The 25,989-nt window shown below is 32.6% G+C and overlaps 1 protein-coding gene across 5 annotated transcripts in view; it reads right to left on the bottom strand.

Annotated features, from left to right (window-relative positions):
• LOC126770030 (RNA-binding protein Musashi homolog Rbp6) overlaps positions 1-25,989 on the bottom strand; it is a 487,537-nt gene that overhangs the window by 276,211 nt on the left and 185,337 nt on the right. For all 5 annotated transcript variants that reach the window (XM_050489154.1, XM_050489157.1, XM_050489153.1 and 2 more), the window contains exon 3: positions 22,101-22,182. In XM_050489154.1, coding sequence (XP_050345111.1) covers positions 22,101-22,182 — 82 coding nt within the window. The remainder of the gene's footprint in view (positions 1-22,100; positions 22,183-25,989) is intronic.

The raw sequence follows: 25,989 nt of genomic DNA, 5'->3' as shown, positions 1-25,989 counted from the left end.
CGTCCATAGATATTGGCATTGTAAGGAATGTTAACCATCGCTTACATCACCAATGCGCCACCAACCTTGGGAACTAAGATGTTATGTCCCTTGTTCCTGTAATTACACTGGCTCACTCACTCTTCAAACCGGAACACAATACCAAGTACTGCGGTTTTGCGGTAGAATATCTGATGAGTTGGTGGTACCTACCCAGATGAGGCTTTTAACGGCTTTTTTCTTTTATTTTTGAAGCCTACTTTGTTATGTTTTAAATTATCCCAAAGCTGCTAAAAATAATCCTTCTTTGCTCTGAAGATTGATATTTTTTTTATAGTATAAGTAGGCGGAAATATACTGGCGTTGATGACCACTTAGCATCAGGTGGCCCGGTCCGCCTACCTATCTTATATAAAAATATATTATGTTATAATTTATATAGTCATTCACTCACTCACTCACTATTTAATATTTTAACTTAAGATCAATTTAGTTATCAAACAATGTTTAAACATTATCAAAATTAATATCATATTAATTGTAGGCGATTTCTATTAATTAAAATGGACTTTAACATTTGGATCGGTAGTTTTAGAGATATTTAAATGAACGCATAAGAATAAAAAGGGTGAGGCGAGCAGTAAAATATTCTATTAGCACAGAACGGGGATCGCTTGGTTCGAACTCAAAAATGTTATTCAAAATTTTCTTGATGATAAACAACACAGTTGAAAGTTTGATTAAACTTATATACTACTAGTAAGTACAAATATATTTGTTATTTATTATATTATGCTTAAATATAATTTGTGACTTATGACCATTGATATATAATTTGATTTTGTTTGTTAAAATATTCTGCTAGTTAGGCCGATAAAGATACAATTTAATGAATTTATTTTATTTTATTTATATCCACTGTATTGAAGCGTTATTTTATAAGGTATACGACTTCAATTAGATACATATTATGCTAATATAGGAGATAACTAATAAAATTTAAGGTACAATTTCAAATTAGCCCATAAATCTGGTGCAATTGAAGGATCGCGATCCGCGACAAAGACATCAGAACTTCATCCTCAAAATGAGTATCGGAAATTTACATCAGCTCGTAATACCGAACCGGCTGAGCCTTTATTGTAAACGCCGTAATTTGAATTTCGTCTTTGATATTCAAATGAACCTCTACTTGAGACACTGCCTTAGTTATTTGAGTTTTTGTAAAGCAATCAAGTTTGTTTATAGAAGGCCGTGTAATTGTAAATCTCGATTTGTGGTCTTAATTAATGCATAAAATCACTTTAGTACCGCTGAACAAAATACCCTTAAAGTAATTTAAGGAAAAAATTATTAAATTCTGATTTGTAAAACGCTTTTTTCAATTAATAGGAAAATAACTATTTTATAAATGTTTAATTAAATAAATTAGAGGGTGCGCGTCTCAGTATGGTGTCAGAAATTAAAACTCTTATTAAATTTATAACTCAAACGTTAAAAAAAAATGATTACAGAGAAATCAATCATTTTAATTGTATTATTTTGTATACTTGCTATATGGTAATATTTCAATACAATTCAATTTGCCGTTATGTTGATATAAAAATGTACAGACAGAATAAATAATTTAAATGTTAATAAATTATTTGCTATTCTTTAACTATCCGAATTTCCATGTAAGTTCGCGTGCGTGTCGTGAACGATGCTTCCGTGTCGAAACTTTTGCAGTCTGTCTGAGATATAATCGATATCGGAACGGAATTGACAAGTCACGAATTTGACTGCAACATGAATACACCCTACTTGGTAACGTGTAATGGCCCCTCGTTTACTTACGATACTTTTATTACTAACAGTAGAAATATGTGTTATATAAGCATAAACCGTATCGTTTTTTCTTAAATTCTGTATTACATTTATATATATCAAATTCTTATCCAGGATATATATATTGTCTACATTAATTATATTTTATGGAGTGTAATTATTGTATATTTTTACAAACTTATATATAACTACGCTTGTTTGTATGTGTGGGTTAATTTGACGGCTGAACTTGAAACCGGTTTCACCCAACAAATTGATCTGAAATTTTACCCACACTGTCGGATCTGGTAACAATACAATTCACCAAACTAAATTTGACTACACGCATTAAATAATAGTTTGCCTTAAAAGAGGTTATCATATTCAATTTTCTTATATATATCTAATAGGGGGCAAACGAGCTTACTTTATAGCATGAGTAGGCTCCTTTTTTCAAAGTTTCCAAGCGTAAACGAAAACTAGCCTCACAAAATAGTTGCGCGAGGCAGAAAATATAAGTTTTCATATAACAACAAGTTCATTTAAATAAAGCCTATCTTCATTTGTAAATAGTATTTAAGTTGTAATCTGTCAGCATAATTATTGTTTTTATATTATAGTTAGGCGAACGAGCGTAGCGCACCCGAAGGTAAATGGTCAACAACGTCGATAGATATTGGCATTGTAAGAAATGTTAACCATGGCATACATCGCCAATGCGCCAACAACCTTGGGAACTAACATGTTATGTCTCCTGTACCTGTAATCACACTGACTAACTCACTCTTCAAACCCAAACTCAATTATACCAAGTACTGCTGCTTTGCGGTAGAATATCTGATGAGTGGGTGGTACCTACCCAGATGAGCTTGCACAAAGCCACTAGTAAAATAATAAAATATATGTACGAATTTGCAAACATTCGTCAAATTTTTAATTATCTCATTAAACAAGGGTCATTAATCCTGATGAAAAACTATAAATATTCGAAACAGCTCACTATAAATAAGGTTTTAAATTTTAAAATGCCGTGGCTGTAATTACTAGCGAAGTGAAAATATTGCAAGCTCGACAACGTGTCGACAAGGCGTCGCGTTAGCGCGTTGGCGTGCATTCTTTCCCTGCGTTCATTACCATAACAAGTAGTTTCGTTAATCAAATGTACGAAATTAATAGCGCAGTTTAGACTCAACGTTCCGCCCGGCAATCACACGGCCATTACAAATTGCCAGCAATTACCGCGACACCACCCTCCCTCGTTCATGACGGTTTTTTTTTCATACACGGTAATGGTAAATACAACATAATAGGTAGCGTATGACGCTTCGTGAAAATAAATTAAGTTTAATTTTTATTTTAATTAAATATCCAAAATTCTTATTTACAATATTTTGACAAGCTTAAATACTAGTTATACTAAAACAATATTTTAATTGTTATGTATTAGTCGAAAATAAACTGATCAGAACATATTATATATTTCTAATATGAAATTGTTATATAAAAATTGTATTTTGAGTATTTATTGTACCATAACAGCCTGTGAATGTCCCACTGCTGGGCTAAAGGCCTTCTCTCCCTTTTTTAAAGAGAAGGTTTGGAGCTTATTCCACCACGCTGCTCCAGTGCGGGTTGGTGGAATTGATTGTATTTATTTATAAAGACAGTATAATATGTAACAACCTCTAGATATCCCACTGCTGGGCTAAGGCCTATTATAATGTAATAGGGTTTATGAATGTTTATTTTCAAGGTCAAATTATTTTCTCAATCATGTGAAATGCACCGTTAATGTATTTTAGATGTTTACATGAACAAATGTTTACTTTGCTTAGCTCAAAGATGAATAAAGCTCACAATTCTTCTTCGTCTTTGAATGATCTTATCGCGATTTCCCGAATGTTTTACCCTTCTTGATCTAAATTCTTTATATTTGCAATTGGCTTTTATATCTGCATATAAAGATTCCTTTGTAGTAAACCTTAGTCAAAAGTTACGCTATAGTGCTATGTTGAAGTTTTGTCCATCGAATATTATAAAACTTATAAACAAAAACCACTTTCAATCTGCTTTCTCAATTTTATTAAAAATGTGGTGAACGTATTTTATAATTAAATGCAATATTTATATAATGCATAAAGGTGCTATTATCTTTATACAAAAATGATACATTTATAATTAAATATAATTAGATAAATAGTATATTATTTACATATTTTATTTAGCCGACTAAACAGGAAATGTTCTGCAGAAGTGTTTGTGCGACACAAATACACTTACTAGTCCCTACTCTTACATGGCTTATGGGACGGAAATCCGAACCAGTTGGAGAAAGATCAAAACGAACGACAATACGATACAGTTCAGCAGGCAGTTAAAAATACTATCAAGTAACTACTATGAATATTTTCTTTTAAATTAATATTAGTAAAAATTAAAATGCTCTCAGGACGAAGTCCAAGACTATTGAGGTATGGATATAAAATGTAAGAAATAGTAGAGAAAAGTAATAGTCAAAGATAACCATGATTCAGAATGTTAAAACAATTGTTGATGGACATTGAATAATTTACAATATAGATTTCATTCAATTTTATCTTTGAAAAAAAAAAACTTTTTCGTGTAAAATTGAATTTTCGCGGTATTAGCGACTCAGTGGAAGTGTCAAGAAGATAATTTTAATTAAACTTTCTGAAATCGTTATCAGATAACATTATTCATTAATTTTTAATGGTCTTAAGCCGATGTCTGATATTTTGCAGAGTTCCTAAAAGTAAGGAAATGACGTAAAATTTATCTCGAAGTTTTCGAAATTACTTTGTACTTACTTAGCGGAGATATGAAAATCTTACAGGTTTAGAACTTTATTACGGTTACTTTTTTTGGAATTGGAATGATTCAAAATGTACTTTGAAGAAGTTCTGATAATGATGATAATGTGAATTGACGAAACAGTTACTGGTCTCTGTTTAACTTATTATTTTATGAGCAATCTACGGCAAGACCTAGATGACTGTTTTTCTCATGTTAAATAAAAAAATCGTCAACCGATTGAAATCCTTATTTTCAGTGTTACCAAGGTATATCTATTTTTCTTACTAAAGTCACTTTATATTTCTTTAATATTATGTTACACAAGTGAAGGTTATAAAATAAAGTTTTTCATTAATAGAAGATTATCGGGGCCCAAGAAATAGCTCCCCTTCGAAGTATTTATTGACACGAGACGACCGACTATAACCCAAAAGGAGCATAACGCATTCAAATATCAACGAAATTTATCAACCTTCGAGCACTGGGTCCAATACGTTTGGGTCGTTTATGGCATATTACAGTCGGAGACTCGTCAGCTCTTCGCCGGAAAAGTCAATTTGACGCAGATTACGGAGCGACTGAACGAAATCTTACTAAAATACGAATATTTTCAGACAACTCGTTGATATGAACAAAATATGTAATTTAGGTTCAACTTTCGAACCCTAAGCTTGTTAAATTCAAGCGTGTAACGTAGTATGTAATTATGTATGTTTATTGTTGTTTAGGTGTTGCTAAATCCAACAAAGTGTAGGGTTACTGTGTTTTTAGTATACCCATACTTTATTATACCTATATTATACCTGCTATTATTTCAAAGTTTGTATCCATTACAATCTTGGATTTGTATCAATTTAAATTGCTCAATGGTCAACAATTTAAATTTTATTCAATTAAAAAATAATCTACGTTATAAGTATAACGTTCTAAGTATATAAGTTAGTATAACTTTGTCAAATAAAATAATATGTTTTAATGGTTTCCATATGATCAAAGCATATACAGATTAACACTACTTTTATTTATAAGCAGATCTAGAAATTTGAAACAAACGTTTTTGAGTATTTTAAATGCAAATTCTATGCTACTTTGACCAACACAGATCCAAAAGAACACGTAGTACGATCGTCTTGTTCAAGCTTATCATTCGATGCAATGAAATTTCAATGACTTCAATGTATACTTAGAAGAACTTAGTAAATTAAGTTTAATTTCCCCGACGGCTATGGATTTTTCACATCACTCTTATGTGCAAAAGTGACAGTTTCGCATGACTCATGCGTCTAGCGCAGGTCCTCTATTTCCTCAATACATATTCTATTTTAAGCAATAAACATTTTTAAGTTTCCATTTAAATAGACAACTATAACTTTTATAGGATACTCTAAAACCGCTTATAACAAATCTACCGAGAGTGTGAAATAAAAAGGCATATAATTTTGATAACTTATAATCTTAATTACCAACAGTACAGTATACAGTAACAGCCTGTTAATGTCCCACTGCTGGGCTAAGGCCTCCTCTCCCTTTTTGAGGAGAAGGTTTTAGAGCTTATTCCACCACGCTGCTCCAATGCGGGTTGGTAGAATAAAGATGTGACATAATTTCAATGAAATTAGACACATGCAGGTTTCCTCACGATGTTTTCCTTCACCGTCAAGCACGAGATGAATTTTAATCACAAATTAAGCACATGAAAATTCAGTGGTGCTTACCCGGGTTTGAACCCACGATTATCGGTTAAGATTCAGGCGTTCTAAAAAGAAATTAGCTTTTGATATTGTAAACTGAAGACTCATAATCTAAAATATAATTTATTTAAATAAGATCTTACTTAAATATATGTAGATGTATAAAGGCATACACTAATATATACATATGTAATATATAATAATGTTCGCAACAGACAAGAGATTACTATTACGTATAACTTACACCCATTTTTTCTGTGTAACTGATATTTTATAATATATAAAAACTACAAGGAGAATTTAATAAATATTTTAATTGAAGATTAAACCAATGAAATGTAAAAATGTTGTCAATAAGATTGCTAAAGTAGATCGTATTTATTCAGTAATGGTGCTTTCATGAATAACGCTGTCCGAGCCTTTCATGTTCACATCAAAATATATATTATTATGGATAAGTGCTTTTCTATAAAGGATTCATATAAAGCTTTTGATATAATATATAAATACAATTTTAAAGTTAATGTGCTGTTTATAAAAAATATTAAAGGTATACATTTAAAAATCGAATAACACAACGTGAAGTCCACTACGTTCCCATGTGGATTGATGGATATAAATATGTCATAATTTTATTCGACACTTAATTTTAATGTGCCAATTTATATTTATTATTATATAAGAAAATCTACAATACGCCTTTGTGCCAAATTTTCAATAAAATTTGCTACATAGGTTCACAAACCCAATTTAGACCCACATTGTAAAATAAGATTCAAACATTTTCCTCAAGGAAGTGAAAACATTAGCCCAGCAGTGGGACATTTACTTCTTACTTTAACTTCACGTTAAATTACATACACAATTATAGATCCCAATATCAATGACTAATTAAGTCTCTAATAATAAACGCATAAACAATAAATAACCATATTTATTTATTTAGTCATAATCGTCTGAACTAAAAGGACTATGATATATAAAGTGATATAAACTGTATCTAAGCGTCCACTGAGTGGGTAGTGTAACTCCATGGGTGCGTTTCGCGACGATGTTCTATTACAAAAGGGAATTGGATCTTGATTCATTGGTCCGGAAAATCGGCAGCGTACCTTGATAATTTCATTTCTGTACAATTTGACCGCGTCCGTGGTCAGGCGATTCTTGGGGGCCTCCGCGGACCGAACACAATACGAAGACTCCCCTACGGATCTCACACACAATACTAAGCTTTTATTGCCTCCTTTTACAATCTCCCATTACCTCCGAGGCTTCGGCGCTACTGGGAATCAGATTCGTTACAGTTTTTTATTCCTTCTCTTTGAACGATTTCTATGTCACTCGAGTAACGATAGTAACAAATAGTATTTTATTTCGCGATAAGAAAATAGATCCTGTTTTACTGAACGAGTATATTATATTGTAGATTGTTCAAGTTTTGTCCTGGAACCTAAGAGCGTGTATTGTGTAGAGCAATAACGGCAGTAGGGGAGCAGTTGCATCAAAAATATCGTAATAGAGGCTACCTTTATCGTTGGTCTGCGCTCGGACGACTCAGTCCAGCTTTTACACAGATTGTATCGTAGCAAATACGACATTGCAATACTGTAAATACACTTCCTAGCGAAACAAATTGAAAAATTTGTAAAATTCATGAATATGAATAAATATTCCGTTGCCGTGAATGGGACATCAATTATGCAAAATGTACTCGTATTGCATTGATCGTTGCGGCGCGGTGTGGAGCGGGTTCGATCCCGCTACGCATACAATCGATATCGCCGTTTTCATCTATGATGTATCTGTCATCCGGCGATATATCAATATTGACAATCTATTAAATGTTTCACGCTGTGCCGATATAAATGTACATGTTGAGCTTACGGTAAATTTTAATACTTTATTGAAATTTAAGAGTAGTGACGATATGTTTATTAAAATTTATCAAAATTGTTTTAATTTTTTCTAAAGATTATTTTAATATATTAATTCTATAATGTTTTTAAATAGATACGAGTTTCTATTACGTACTTTCAAACCTACCTTGTACCTCGATATTCCATACAAATAGCTTTTCTGTTTAACTTGTGAGAAGTTCACAACAAAAATAGCGTTGACGGCATTTCCAATAGCCGACTAAGCTCGTGACGTAACACCGAACGTTGTCAACTTGAAATTACAGGGCACAGGAATCGTGTTCGTACTTGGACCCGCACCTTCCATTCAAAGCTTTGTGAGTCTGCGGGCTGTTTTTCAGCTTAACTTGCACTCTTTGTTCGTGCGATAGGCGAATAGGATAAAAACGAACAATCGTATGCGCTCGATCTGGCCATACGGTATTTGCGGTTTTCCGCATTTTATATACATACTACAACATATATACTACAATGTATGTGACTCTTATGTTACAGTTTAAAAGTAGAAAATATAATTTGAAAATAGAAGACGTTTTATTTTTTATTCGGTCATAGCATATGCATATCATGCTAGCAATTAAATAAAGGATTATTTACAGTACTTTTTTAATTAGTTAAATCTGTCTAGCTTTTAAAACTTCACATAAGGCAATAAGGATTTTACATCGAAATGTATTTTTTCATAAAACTATATTAACAAATATTACATAATTTTTAGTCCACTTGAGTGAGTCCGGCCACGGCGGCAAGGTCAAAAGAGGACCGCTATGCAGGACATATTATAGTCACAAGTGGGTACTCAAACACAAGGGTAAGCTTTATTCCCTTACTCTCACAATCCGATGGGACGGCAGTTTTGACACGTCCGAAAAGAGCTCAGGCGCATGACCAACGGCTTTAAGTTTCCGAGGCACGGGGTGGCTGATGATTTTTCAACAGAAAAATCCAATAAATTTTTAGTGACCCGACCTGGGGTTTGTACCTAGGATCTTGTCTGAACCAATGAGACAGTCAATATTATATTACAATACGATCAATACAACATCAAGCGATCCCCGCAGTATTCACTCGACCTATGCATCTTTTAAACTATTGCATTATTATTATTTTTTAAATCAGAATAAGTTTGTGTTTTTTTTTTTTTATTAATATCAAACCTTTAATTTCCTAAAAGTTATTACGGTGCTATGAAGAAATAGCAAAGTATACAGGAAAATGAAATTCAAATTATATTTACCTTAGTGTTTCCAACGCCCGAACCTTGACATATTACGTAGATATAATCTCATAAACTATCTATACAAACGTTCACATAAAGGATAACGATCTTACTAAAAGTTATTGGAATATGAAAGCTCTATATCAATCAAATCAGTTTCAGTTTAATTTTGAAAAAAACGAGCGAAAAAACACCTATATGATATTACTAGTTTCCGCACACGGCTTCGCCCGTTTGTGGGAATACTAGTAATATCATGCTGTTAGATATTATCCCCTTTTATATACCCCAGACAACATGTATAAAAAAATTCATGGTCATCGGTTGAGAAGTTAAGAGATGAAAGCGTAACAAACAAACAAACTCACTTTCGCATTTATAATATTAGTAGGATTTCAAATCTTCAATGTACCTTAACGGGTTAACGAAAACTGTTAATAGAAGATTTAACAAATAAATACAAACACGTGAAGTGAAAAAAAAAAATTATGATCTTACTTATAAGTTTTGTTTAGCGGATGTTTAAATAAAAACTAAATTATCTCATTCTGCATCGATTTGACATTTTAAAGAAGACAAAGCATTGCTTGACCCCCAAAACTTCATTAAAGATAAGGCCGTTGCATGTTAAGTATTCCTTAATATACTCGAATTTCAGACTTTCTATGTAAAGCCGGGTTGAAGAAAATTATTTATGTAAATTCTATTACTAACATGGACTAAAACACAAAAAGTCTCTTTTTTCATAAGAAACATGACGCTAAGTAATAATATGCAAAATTCTACCCACACGTAAAGTTAAAAGGCTTATTAAAAAATGTACGCTAATTACAAAATTCCATTTAAATATGAGTCTTATCTGTTCATTACTAGTTTATTATTTCACAACATATTTTTTTCTATTAAAAACAACCGTATAAATGACTAACGAACAAACGTTTTAAATAATTTACGTTAAAGGGTTGCATTTACATAAATATTAGGTAGCGATAGTATAAAACATAAACATTACACGCGATAAGTTTAATTTATGAAAATTTCATGTAGGTATTTGTATTTCATAATTTAAAAATGAAAATACTGTTATTACGGTTAAGAGTTCACGTCCACGGCGTCGTGGCATTCAAACTACGAGTATTTACATATTTTCTAAAAATATTTACCAAATGTTTATATACGAGCACGTGTACCTAACCTAAATACATTTATATTAAGAGAAACAATAGTGTTTCTAATAAAATTATAATCGCAATTATATTATAATCGCAATATTTGCTTAAATTATTTAAAATCTTGTCAAATAAATGCGTTTAATGCAATAAACTGGAAATTAAATAAGCATTTAACTATACTATGTTTATTCAATTGTAAGCGAATAAAATAAACTGATAGTTTGCATTATGCACAGAAAGGAAAAGTAATTTTAAAAGTTTCATTTTAGTGTACAGAGGAATTTGAGAGCTAATTTTGTTGACGGACGTTAAGCTAATACTTTTATCTACCAGACCTCATTTCGTCTCTAAAATTTTAATTTCCCTAAAGCTTGGTACGAATTAAAGTAACGAGGCGCGATATAATTTTATAGTCCGCAAAAAGTGTAATTAGTAATGAGAAGATTTGACACATAATTACTTGAATATTCACAGGGCATTAAAAGCAATTGTACAATTACCAACAAAGATTTATCCAAGGGCTTTTTGTGCTGTATTCTCCCATTTTCCAGGGAACAACTTTATCCCGGCACGTTCCGTCAATAATTTTCTTTGAACATCTACAGATCTCGCCCGAGAACAAATCGAGGTGCAGTAAACATCGAATAAAGCGGCTTGTCTATATAATATCATTTCTCGCTCAACTTTTTGTTTTTCCATCGAGTCCCGTTCTACAAGTGGGCAATAATTGAAAACGAAACTCTTTTGCGCAAAGGCGAGATCACGAGACACAAAATAAAGGCGGTCCAAATAGATTGAATGTATAAAATTTTCAGTTGAAATTCGCACGAAAAGCCGCCGCGGGTGGTGCTCTGCTGGTGCTATCTTTTTACTTTGTAACCTTACTTTTTATTCCATTAGCGCGCGTGTGAGGCCCCTCTAGCCAAATATCGTGGAATAATAAAAGCTGTTTAGTAATGATAATACGGGACGCAGCTCACGCCACACTAGGCTAACTGAATTAAACTTGTGCATCATGAATTTCGTGTTTATGCTTATTGCCGCAGCAAATTAGTTTGTTTTCAAACTAACGTACACTTTTCAATGAATTCATGTTAACCGCAACGCTATATACTTTCTCTGTTAATGGGATTATAAATGTAAACTTAGTTTTAAACGCTGTTAAGATGAATGCAAGTGCATCGTAGGAGCGAACTTTTACAATAGCCGGCTGGTACAAAAAGTTGGTCACATTTTAAGTCCGCAAAATCCAGGAACGTTTCAAATTGTGATCCTCTTCGTAGCTTCCTCTTTACTTTATATGCGCAATGTACAACGCTATTGCTCTAACACAAAACTTTTTATTTTCGTTTATACCAAGTCAATCGTCCGCGAACATTTTTCAGGCAAACTTTAACAGTGGAGGCAATCGCTCCTGAAATTCGAAAATGAAATCGTTCTGAGCGCCGCCAAGATTTATCGATGGATGTTTGAATTTACTTTCAAACTTTCAGGGCATAAAACTTATGACACGTAATCGTATATTCTACTCGAGAATTTTTTTCCACAGTTGTAGCGTTTTTTTGCGAAAATTTATCATTTCTTTTATTGGATTCTTGCTACCTCGAACCTACTTTGAATTCAGTCTATGGATAATATTTTAAGACGGCATAATATCTTATTTCAAAAAGCATTTATACGCAGCAAAATATTAATTAAACATGTCATTTATGAAGATAATATTCCTGACCAATTTTTACAAAACCTTTGAAGTTGAACGTTGAATTTATCACATTTACCGAATATAATGAAAGCCTTAAGCCTGTTTTGTTTCAGTGTTACTGATAGGGCGATACGCGTATCGTGGCGGCAAGGTGGGCACGTACCTGCGCGGTGACAGCGAGTGATATATTTACGGCAATCTACCGCCCGCAGTTTTAAGAAATATCCCAACTTTTTCCAAACCTACTTTGCGATAGCAACTGTTTATTTTTTCTATATTATACGTTATGTTTTCATACTTCCTCGTGGAATTGTTCAATTTAAATTATTTTTTCTTTTTATTTATAGCTTTTAAATCTATTTATCGATGATATAATATAATCAACTGAACTGAACGAGACACAGACAATTGTATTAGACAAGATTTTTTTATTCTGTTTGTTATAGTTTATTCATCAATTGCGTTGATCGCATCTCATAAGAAATGTAAGCAAATTTCAATTGAATAAGACATATCGTCGTACGGCATATTCAAGGGATGCGCCTTGAAATTTCTAATAAAAATCAGAAAACCAGTTTGTATTGAGTCGATATTTCATTTCATCTCATTCACGCCGCGTCTAGACTTCAAATAGTGGGATTGCTTATATACACTCCAATACATAATACATGAGTTGAAAATATAAGTCCGGGCTTTCATTTTGTGCGAGCCACTAGTGAAATTAACAAGTTTTTATTGGCATTTCTCCAATACACTAAGATTGTTAAAACAAAAAGGTGATTGTATAAATACAGCTAAATCAAAAGTTATCAGTAGAATTTAATCAAGTCACGTAATACTGAAGTTGAGGTATAAAATAAAATGATTTTAATAAGTGCATTTGTTTCATTCGGATATATATGCGGGTAATAGATAGTGTTCACTTCCTATTTTAATCAAATGGCTCTCAGCTACATATTGTTACGAAAATCAGTGACAAGTTGAAGCCGAATGGCGCGTTTTGACGCTAGAATCAATCAGGCACTGATGTGTAATGGTGCCTATTTGTCCGCGTCCAGAATTGCAACGGTAATCCTTGGCAAGCCGCGAACGGCATGTCCGTATAAAATAATCCCTGATCGAGGGCCTCTTGCATGCACGCACACGACTGTCACATTCGCTCTTGAACTCTTGATACCAATTAGCTTATTGATTTTGATTCTATTTGATTAATTAATTTAAATTTTTTTACGGTATTAGGTAGGCAGACTGGCCCATCGGTCATCACTGCCCATAGACATTGGCATTGTAAGAAATATTAACCATCCTTACATAGTCAATGCGACATTAATCTTGGGAACTAATATGTAACTTGTGCCTGTAGTTACACTGGATATTATATTTCTTAATGATCTTGATACTGATAGATTTCGAAATATAAAGTAAAAAGATCAGTACATATTTTAAGTTGGGCTTCAATTTTTTCCACTTCGCTGCTCTAATGCGAGTTGGCGTATTCAGATGTGACAGAAATCTGACACATGCAGGTCTCAACCACCTCAATTTTAAATACGAATTAAGCAAATTAAAAATCAATTGCGATTAAACCTGGAATCGCTTAAAATTCTCCTAGTCTACCCATTGGACTATCTTAGCTCAAATACTGTTTGTAATGTAATAAAATGTATAAATGTATTAATTTTAATAAATTAAGCAAATTTAAAATATTAGTTACAGCTAGACATTGTGGTATTACAAAATTCGTGGTATATTCCAGTCCACTTACACTAGATTCGGTGGTAAATTCAACCAAATAGGCAATAAGACTAGCTGGCTGCAACGCACCGTACACGGTCTTGTTGTACGGAACCAATCTGAAGCGCAATGCCACTGTAAAGCTGCGTTTACAAGACTTTAATTGAAATGGAATAAAATATCTGCAACATTTAATATTTATATTTTTTTTTTGACGTAGCTCTAACGTTGTTTTACTGGAAAACGTTAACTGACATAAAATAAGGATCCTCAAAGGATCTCCTCAAAGGAGAGGAGGCCTTAGCCCAGTAGTGGGACACTAACAGGCTATTATTGTTGTTGTCATTGTTGTTTGTGTAATAAAATAAGAAACCTCTTTTATGCAGCGGATTAAATATGTGCAGCGTTAAAGTTTTAAGTTAAGTAATATGTTGTTTCCACTACATTTTTTTACTAGAATAATAGTGAAATGATAACATAAATTCTAGTAACTGTAATTAATAATAATATTGTAAAGTGCTTCATGACTCATTTGTTTTGTTTGTCTAACTTTTTTCCTAAATAGATGCTAATTTTAGACAATAGCTCTGTACTGTCAATGGGTGGTCTTGTTAGAGGATTACAATATGCAGCGTAATATTACCATAAAGCCTTAAGTATGTAAAGTATGCACATAATCAATTTGAGTCATTTCATTTTGACGCAAGCTTATGTACAGTGTATCTCTCCTTTCATTTAGAATTTTTCATAAAGATATCGAATTTCCATTTTCAAATACAGAATAGCTTATATTATATTATTTTCCCATATTAAATTAAAAACCGGCTTGCACAAGGCATTGCGTCTCTTTGCTTAAGCTTGTCCGCTTGAGCAAAGAGACGCAATGTCATAACTTTTGCAAGTAACTATTTACGTCAGTGTCATTCGAATATTTGGAAATGCGGCGATTAAATAGCACATTTCGGTTTTATTCCAGTACGTAAAGTCCAGTTCCAGTCCGTATAGATAAAGGTGTGTGTCAAATACACACACCTTCACAAACTTATTTGTACAGGTAAACGCGATGTACTAAAATATTAAGTCGGACTTTAAGCACTTGTCAAGACTAACATATATTACTATTTTTATAGTTAGTTAATTAGTTATTTACGTTATTATTGTTCTGAGCTAATTAAAATTCAATGTAACGAGTTATTAAACCATATTGGTAAACCATTTAGGCTCATAGAATCAAGAGTCAATTCAATCAAATAGACAAAGTAGTGGACTGCCACGTACGGTACATAGACGGCCTTGTTAGGCTAAGGCAATCTGCGGCACAACGGTAGACTAAAGACGCGTGCACATCAATGCGTTCGTCAATTTGAAAATGATAACAGCGTTTCGTATAATGTAAAAACCGGTTGCGTGCTACAACGAAAAATAGTGACGGCGTACCAGCTCTTACATGATTCCTCGCTTAATAATTTAGATCTTCTAGGCAAGCGCGCTCCATCTCAGACTGTATCTTACTTTCCATCAGGTGTGATAACAATCAAGCGCTAGATTATACATTTAAAAAAAAAAGATAAAAGATCAAGACGAGAAATAACCAATAAGAATATTAAGTATAAGTTGAATTTGCTTTATTTAAATCAATTATTATTATTATATTGTGCGGAAATCCAGAGAAGGAAAGATAAAAATTCGTGGTTTTTGAATTAATAAAATTTATGATAACTTGATTCTTTTGGGTTGTTAAATAAATAAATAAAAAATATTGTTTTTTTATTAACTATTGTAATAAATATTAGTTATTCAATTTTTTTAATTGATTAAATCTCATATTATATATATAGAAAATAATTTAACTTAATGTTTATAAATGTAATTCATTGTGAACGTGGCTTTACTGAGCAGAGCGCAGTGACGCACCAGGAACAGTATTGTTAGCTCGCCCGCCCTGATCGCTCCAACAACTTTAGCACTCATGAAGATTGCTCTCCCATCGTCTGAATGTAACTCGATCTCTCGACGTATACCAAATATTGAAATATAATTGAGAAATTTCAATTTCAGAATTCGCTTTAAAACGATAAATTTATATACAATTTCGAATATTATATTTAATGAGGCCCATAATGAGGTATGGTTATGCATGATATACATTGTTTAAGTTGAACTACTTAACAGATTTCCATTAAATATTAAGTTTTATTGTGTTATAATGATTTTAATATTATTATCCCAAATGGCCCAATGGATAAAATACATGAATCTTAATCGAAGTTTGGGGGTTCATACCAAATTAAAATTTTCATGTGCTTATTTTGTGTTTATAATTTGTGTCGTGTCGTGTTTATGTATCTTAATATAACCGCAGTGGACCAGTATCATAAAATGAATTGCAAATCTGCTTCTATTCAATATACCAAGAGGTATTTGACTAGCAGCGAGATATTTACTGGTTGTTAACTAATCATTTTATTTTACAAGTATTATTATTTAGCATTTACATAAGACTATATAGTGTACCTTTTGAAAATTAAGATAATTGTAGTAGAAGAAGTAGAAGGTAGAATAGAATTAACTTTTTTATATAGTCAATACGAATATAAAGTATACACTAACTGCCTCATTGGTCTAGTGGCTTGGTTGTGCCGCAGACACGGAGGCCCTGGGTTTAATTCCCAGGTCGGGCCAATAAAAAAAGTTATTTGGTTTTTCTGTCAGAAAATTCTCAGTAGCAGCCCGGAGTCTGGAAGTTGGAAGTGTGTACACTCCCGTGCCTCGAAAAGCAAGTAAAGCCGTTGGTTCTGCGCCTGAACTCTTTCCGGTCGTGTTGGATTGCCGTCCCATCTGATTGTGAGAGTTAGGGAATAGAGAGTGCATTGTGTTTGCGCACACACTTGTGCACTATAATATCTCCTGCGTAGTTGACGAATCTCTCTTGAGATTGGCCACCGTGGCCGAAATCGGTCTGGAGAACATTATTATAAACAATACAGTACGATTGAAACAACAATAAAGACAAAATATAATCTCAATGAGTGTTATTCAAAATTATTATTATTAAATGCAATAAGTTTACTGCATTTGTATTTCTAAATCAATAGTATTGAATATTATTGTTCTAAAACGTGATGTAGTAATGACTTACAACACATAGAAACTTTATATGAGCAAGATATCAATTCTTCTGGATAATTTGATATTTCAAAGTTATGTTTTTGAACATTTACATCACTGTTTTTTTTTAATTGAATTAAAAAATGCATTTCCACTGGCACTTACTCTCGTATACCATGTCGTATGGTTCACATAAACCATTCCACATTCACTAGCTATATTTCAAACACAGGTAGTGAACATATGCGCGAAAAAATATTACAATGCAACATTCCGTTCGAAATTCAAAAAATGACAAAACAAATGAAAAGAAAGGCTTTTCATAAAATACTAACTCCTACGGAATTTATCTTACTTTATAAGCTTGATATTATTTTGAATATTACTATCTTAACTGCTCCAAGGTACTTCAAAGTTTAATATGAGTTTAAAAGGATGTATTTAAGGTCGTATGTAACGTGATACGACACGTAGCGATGTGGCCTACCGTCATATCATAATAACGTGGATAGCTTCATACGATGGCCGATTAATGAAGCCGGCGTGCTCCCCAGTACGTTGCCGTAATAGTTTTACGACTCACCCCCATCCCCACGGCCCGACTCGACTACTTGATTATGCATCGCACACTTCCGACCGATTATCGAACTAGTAATGAACGCTACCGCATACAAAATTTAGCAACTTTTTAGAGTACTCCGATTTCACTAATTTTTATCCCTAAAGTTTTAAGCGCTTATCTTCCGTAATAGCTTTACATTCATAGCGTATTTAAACTACTTTATTTAAAACTCCGTATTAAAAAAGAAGGTTTTTTGGTTTAAAATTAGACTATCTAAATATAAAAAAAAACTATTTGAATATTACTTTTCTGTAGAGTGTCTATTCACAGAGAACCTTATCTTTGGATTTTATATTACAGTTCCGATTTTACATGTGTTAATTTCGCAATGTTCAAATCTCTCGAACATATTACATTAAATATTTAATACAATATAACAGTCTGAATTCATTCATTTTAGGTACAGGATATTTATTTTATTATATAAAGTATTTTTATATAAAGTAGTCAAAGTATTAAATTATTCGACAAGAGTATCTTTCATCATACGCTATGTAAAATTTTTACAAGTTAATATGATTGATCTTGTTACGCATTCTGATGGCGCGGTCATCCTATTACAGTAGCAATATAACTGTGCAATCAGTCAGAATAATGCGCAGTTAGGCTTGGCAAATGTATTAAGCCAGTTTGCAAGCGATATTCAAATTGTTCGAGCTTACGACTGCGTAATTAATTACAAAGATCGAAGATTTTTCCAAAAAATTTTTTAAATAAATCTCAAAAAATTATTTAAATAATTATGTATTTTATTTAATAATATAACGATACGTTAACGTACAAATTCATCTATTACTCGTTGAGTCGCGAGTCGTGCTCTCGAGCATGAATTAAGTACTTTAGCCGTTCTCGCATCTGTTAAGATATAACGCTGCGAGTAGGCAACGTCTGCGCGGGCTGCGGGGGACGCCGGCAATCCCTCTCATTTAACACCACTCCGCTCCTCTGTAGGTGTTTGCCGAAGCGATTCCACCGGAGGATCCTCCTTTTATGGTGCTACTTATACGCTCATAGTGATTCGCGTTTTTATTTCGGACGGCTCATGTAATGGGGCGTACATTTTTCACGCTGCGCGAAAGCGGACCCAGTAATCTTTGCATTTATACGGTGATCCTTTATTGATTTTAGATTTTTAGCGGAAAACGAAACGAATGAAACGGGCGTGAATGGAGACGCGCTCTCTGTAAGCCGGTGTAAGCCTCAACGATGATATAAACTTCCATTCAGTCGGGCACATATCAGAAACCCTAAAATTACATACACGTTTATATGAAATAAACTTGTTCTGTAATTTGCTAATGTATGTACATTATTAGTTTAAAACTCGACGAAGAACTTAAATGAGTTAGAAAAAAAAACACAATCGATAAATCATATCATCTGTTCGACCCTCTTACAGGAAGGGGGCGTCTTAAGTTTTAAAACTTTGTCCATAAAATTATGATAAAGGGTTTTGTTTTTACGAGTAAAATAATTTATCCGAAGTCACGTTTAAACACTTAACGCCTATGAAATCACAAATAATACTGTTTTGAAGAAAATTGAGTCGCGAAAATGATGTTATAACGCGAAATGTTCAAATTAATTAAGAAAGTAATTTCAGTAAGCAATCAAAACGAAACTAATTTGTCTTGTTTTCGGCTATGTATAAATTCATCGTTTATAACGATACACCCGAATTTAACACGTCTTTCTTGCTGAAACCCTCGTTTCCTTTAAGCTTAAAAGAAAAGAAACAAAAGAAAGGAGACCTACCATTAAAATAAATAAAAGGAAATAAAGAACCGACCGCAAATTATTTCACTTACCTACTTCTTTTTATAAAAATGCGAACGACGCATTAAATTTTGGGGAGAAAGGAAACTCCCTTGTAAGCAATATCGAGCAGGCAAATTTTTCAGATATTGCCTTCAGGTAGCGCACATTTATTATGTACCCGAATATATTACTCTTGATTCATTGACTTTGGATATTGATTTACTTTGCTTGCATAAGCTGTAGTTGGGTATAGTCTACGACTAAACTAACGGTCTTTGACTTGAAGAATTAAGGGTAAAGTTCGTGCGTGCGGACAGTTCCGACTCCAACTTTACTAACTAGCGACACCTTGCACATTTACTATTGTTACCGGTTAGTCTATAGCGGATGCTATTTCCCAATTCTTCATAATTTTTTTGGAATATATATATATAACAAAGTTATTTTATATTACGTGTACATGTTTGATGAAAATTTGTAACTTTTTAGTTTCTTGCCCTTTTTATACTAGAATATCCCAAACGGAGATAGTTTTAATGACGATTCAAGTGCTTGTAAAAATTAAAGTATATTTAATTTTAAAATTAAAAACGCGAGAATTATGTAACTAAAATAATCAATATATAATCAAAGCTATCATTTCAAATCTAATAAATATAAATCGAAGCTATTTGCTATTTTTACATAAAAAAATATAGTAAGTATATAGTCACTTAATATTGTTGTTTACGACGGTAACTTCTTAACTGTTATCACTTTCAGGACACCATCGGTACATCTCGGCCTTTGCCGATGTCCACTTGATTTACGGTTACGATAAGGTGTCGACCTAAAAAGTTTCCTACAACTCCGAGACGCGGGACATTGTCTTGGAAGATTTAAAACCAAAAAAAAACAACACAAAATATTGCCGCTCCTTTTTTCGTTTCCACAAAATATCTCATGGTCTATCGATTTTTCGGACTACTGATTTATCAGTTTAGTTCGTAACGTGAACTATATTGTTTACAATTATTTTATGTTTTAATATCTTATAATCGAGTATAAATAATAACATCTTGTTTAAAATAATTTTAATTGGATTGTATCTGCGCAAGCGCAACTTGAAACTACAGTCCCTCTTGCAATATCAATACTAAAACTAACTTGAAGTGAAAACTGTTCTCCTCATAATTTAATTTAACTTTGACTAAATCAGACAATAGCTTCGAGTAAGCTAAGCCATTTAATTAACAGAGCGTTAACAGCAAACTGATACCCGATATACCAATAAGCATAAACAAAAGACGTTTACATTACATTTGGCTGAGAGGCAAAGCACGTAATAGGTGGCAGGTTGCATTCAGATTCTCAGCTGAGCCGCTGCAATATCGGTGCTGGGGATATTATTTCAGGGTGGAGGGACACGGGTAATATTGAGTTGTGAAACCGACGATTTACCTAAGAGGAGACGCTGTTAACAGAGCAACTTTACCTCGACACTTTGACAACTTATTTCTTGTCTCGACTTGCTAAGCCATTCGGTTCGTTTATACAGCGGTTTGATTGCTGTTAAAAACGACAGAGATTGTTATTAAATCTGTTATTAAATTCCTATATATATTTAAATATAGAATGCAAATGTATTTACAATACAAGATCTTACGTTACAATGAACTATACATTATAATATACAAAGATCAATCAGAGCAGAATCTCGGCAATACGGTACGAAGTATCCAAGCGATGCCCAAAGCTACACAGATATTAAAGGAATTTAGTTTAGCAACCTGTAAAGTTGATACCGAAATCTCTTCTCATTCAACTCGTCCAAATGCTTAATTCAGTTGGAATAATTCCCAGTTCTATTGTTAAGTTACTAAATTTGGAGTCCGACATTTAACTGCTTACAATTCAAAGGTAACCGCAAATTTCGAAACGAGTATGCTTGTATAGAATGAAACTTATTTGCAAACCGATAACTTTTGACCCGGGCTGGCCAGTTCACGCCACCGTAGGTTGAGCAACCACGCTACCAAACTATGTATAAAGGCATTCCTTTTTAGATTTTGTTATAAAACATCCCATATTGGAATGGGATCATTGTTGGTTCCAAACTTTTGATCAAACAACACAATATATCATTAAGCCCTTTAGGATAAATTCCAATTGATGCATTGGAAAAATATTTTCCTGTTTTTTTTAAATATATTTTTATTGGTCATGTAAATATCGTATTGCATCTTTATGTTCTTTTTTAATTGTATAGCTGTCTGTTTTCAAAAAAATATTACCATTCATGTAATAATTGTAAGGAATGAGTAAATAATAGGCCAGAGATCACGATTGATTTTGCGACCTTTATTTTGCTAAGTGTCCCATATACAGTTGAGCTAATTAAGCAATCTATTGCAAAACAACGCCTTTATTGATAGTAAAGGATATATTTACCTCTACAAAAAAGGTTAGATACCATTCGATAACCCTATTAGAACCATCAGAATTCCCTTTGCATGTAAGTGTGAAGCGAACACTTACACGGAAGGAAAATTTAAATATTTTCCTTAAAATAAGTATGATAAATTGCAAGAGTGACGTACCTCGACCGCCTCGTTGTGGGATCCTTCATAACCATAACCTCGGTGATTTCGCCGAATTTGTTAAAGTAGTCTCGAAGGCTTTCTGTAACAAATAGAAAATAATGGTTATTACACTAAGTAATTTTATAATGTAATGACTTTTTCGGTTTCTTTGTGTCTTAAATCTGTAACTAAATAATCATATCCATCTACTTCGTAACAAATAAGTACAATTTAATTGTTTCCAAATACTAAATGTTTTGTGTCTACTTATAACGACGAGTTCTTCCAGTTAAGATTATTATTAATATAGTATATTTACAATTTTTATTACTACATAATTAAAGTTCAATTATTGGCAAGTTTGTTAAGAAATCTGAAATATAAACAATTCGTTTGAAAGAGTTTTTAATATTGTAATATACTATTCATATATAATTAAAATCATAGCATGCAAATTCCTCTATACAAGATTATTTAAGTCTCTCAATAACAATAGTATCGATATTTATTCCGACTCATTATATTTATATATTTCAAAAAAGTTATACAAATCTGGAAGTTATTGCGTCCTACTTTATATATTTTACTAGGATTTACCCGCGGCTTCGGCCTCGTGTTAGGGGCGAGGAGGTGTCTACAACCTTCCTTGTGGTTCAAGGTCGCTTCATACCAAATTTCATCAAATTCGGATTTGTCATTTAAGCCTAAAAGCGTTACAGACAGAGTTATTTTCGCATTTATAATAATAATATATATGTTCTCAAATCTATATACATATATATATACATATATGTATATACAGACATACGATAAAAACCGATTAATATTATATAATCAATATTAATATGTTTTAGTATTATATTATACATGTTGCGTTTACTTGTAATCAATTACTAAATTCAGCTATATTAATGTTAAATTAAAGTTATGTTCATACTTAAGTTTTAGTATAAGTAACAGCCTGTGAATGACCGACTGCTGGGCTAAGGCCTCCTCTCACTTTTTTAGGAGAAGGTTTGGAACTTATTCCACCACGCTGCTCCAATGCGGATTGGTGGAATACACGTGGCAGAATTTCAATGAAATTAGACATATGCAGGTTTCTTCACGATGTTTTCTTTCACCGTCAAGCACGAGATGAATTATAAACACAAATTAAGCACACGAAAATACAGTGGTGCTTGCCCGGGTTTAAATCCACGATCATCGGTTAAGATTCACGCGTTCTAACTACTAGGCCATCTCGGGTGTTAGTATAGTTGTTAGTAAACCAAATAAATAAATAACTAATTATAAAAATGAGAGCTTATATTATGGGATTTGGAACAAGCCAGATATGTTTAATATCATGTTTTTGTACATTACCTTGTTAAATCGTCTAGAGTATCTGCCTCAAACACATACAAGTAACGTCCAAGTTGGGATTTGCGGTCTTCGTATTACTCACTAATGGATAGGGTGGGAGGGCTACCTTTAAAATGAATATGCTGATTTCCCACGTTCGTGTTTTTAGGCTTATTTTACATAATTTCCGGTCAGTAACTGATGCATTATTTTGATTAAATATATCATTGATATACAAAAACAAACATCTGATAATATAAAATTTTCGTATTCGTATTTTGGTTTTATAAGTATTCTATTTATAAAATCCTTTAATAAATCAGTAATAATATTGAATATAAGTTGAATGTTTAAATAATTTATCATTTTTTTTTATTATAGGTGTGGGAAGTATTTAAAAAAATGCAAATATGTTACTAGTTATACAAATAATTCGTAATGTTATACGATCAATTTAAAAATATTATACGATAATCAAGCCTTAAATATAGTGGATTAAAAATTGCATTTGCGATTTGCTAAATCATTCTAAATAGTTCCGATAATATTTCACAATATAAAGAGTTTATCTACTCTATGAGGGTTTTCGATTAATACTAATTAAGAACAAACAGGCCAATCACAAGAGGCTTATTGTGGGATACATTCCAATTTAAACTTGCCTTCAATTTGAGAGTGCGGCGCTTCTAAAACCAAATGTTGGGCTCTGCTTTTAAAGTCGATTTTCGACTTGTTTCGTAGTGAACTTTTCTAATCTGACCAGACTCCGGCTTCAGTACCGCACTTCGGAACAGTAATGAAAAGTAACGATTGCATGTCCACTTTGCCATTAATCAGCTCTGCCATGTATGAAGAAACTAGATATTTTGCCGGTTTAGTTTTCCATTTTAATTATTTGGATTATCGAATATCGTATTTTAATTGTTCATTTAAGGCATGGTCCAGAGGCTAGCACACATAAATCTTAACCAAAGATTGAACAACACTGCGTTGACATGTATTAATATTATAATCATGTCACGATCGGCGGTGAGGGAAAACATTGTGTGTGCAGCGTGGTGGAATAATCTTCAAAGATTTTCATCAAGAGAGGAGGCCTTGTCCAATGGGACATTAACTGGTTTTATCGGAACTGATTTTACAACACAAGTATATAATTCACTATTCATTTTACTGATAAATTATAAAATTTAATAATTTTTTAAATGATCGAACGAAAATCGAAACCAAAGTCAAAATTATTAAACGTACCCTCATACTTTTTTTATTTAATGAACTCACAATTTCGATATCTTTATGAATTTTTAATAATAATAATTTATTCAATTAGAAATTAATTTAAACTAAAACATGTAACAACAAAAAGAATAAATTAACGCAATCCACTATCGAATTTGCCTGTTATACGTCGGATTACGCGTACATAGCAATACTGTGAAGGACAGTGCGGGTGGATTCGGCACAGTTGTTCAACCACCATAAAATTAGCATTTGGCTAGCGGGTAGCATTTTCATCTGAATACAAGTAGGCACCTGAATTATTCGGACTTTCTTCTTAAGGGGCGAATTTGTTATTTTACGGTATCAAGACTATATAATAGTTTTTAAGGTTTTATACTTATTAATTTTCTTAAATTTATGTTATTTAAACAGGGTCTTAAACTATATAACATATCCAAAAATACATAAAGTGAACCTTGAAACCTGGTGCTTAGTACACGAGCGCGTCATATTACTAATGCCTAATTATTAAATTATATCATTAAAGGATTAAAGAGGTCAATTAGGCAATCGTGTTCTAAGCATATAATTAAGTTGTTATTCATAAATTATATTACATATTATATCTGACATTATTAAAAGAATATTATAACATCTAGTTTTCGAATTCGCTAAATCGAAAATTCAAATTCAAATTTTATATATATAAAATTTGTATATATATATATATATACACATATATTTCAGCCTTTTGCCATCTACTGCTGGATGAAAGCCACCCCCATAAAACGCCAACCATCCGGATCTTGGGCATCCATCCCGTACCTTTTTCAACTCGTCGGTCCAACTTGTCACAGGGCGTCCTACACTACGTTTGCCTAAGCGTGGTCTCCACTCTAACACGTGTCGGCTCCGTCGGCCATCAATGCGCCCATATGTGTATATAGGTAGACTTAAAATTGGGCCACTTGATGTTAAGTGGTCACCACCGCTCATAACCATTACCGATGTAAGAAATATTAACCATTCCTTACATCGCCATTACGCCACGAACCTTGGGAACGAAGATTCTATGTCCCCTGTATCTGTCACACTGGCACACTCCCAGTCAAACAGGAACGCAACAATACTAATTGTTGCTGTTTAGCGGTGGAATATGTTTCTATATTAGTCTTATTAAATCAAAAGTATATTCGAATAAAGAACATTTTAATTGTAAATTTGAATTGGTAATAACAATGGATAGATCAGCTTCTGAATATACCATTTAATAATTAATCTTTATAGTAATTTTGTAAAATTTAATTTATAATTAAAATAACGTTGAATTCCATATTATTTT

The sequence above is a fragment of the Nymphalis io genome, chromosome 8, assembly GCF_905147045.1.
Source record: "Nymphalis io chromosome 8, ilAglIoxx1.1, whole genome shotgun sequence".
NCBI lineage: Eukaryota > Metazoa > Arthropoda > Insecta > Lepidoptera > Nymphalidae > Nymphalis > Nymphalis io.
Note: the sequence above shows the minus strand (reverse complement) of the source record. Positions and strands in the feature narration are given on the sequence as shown.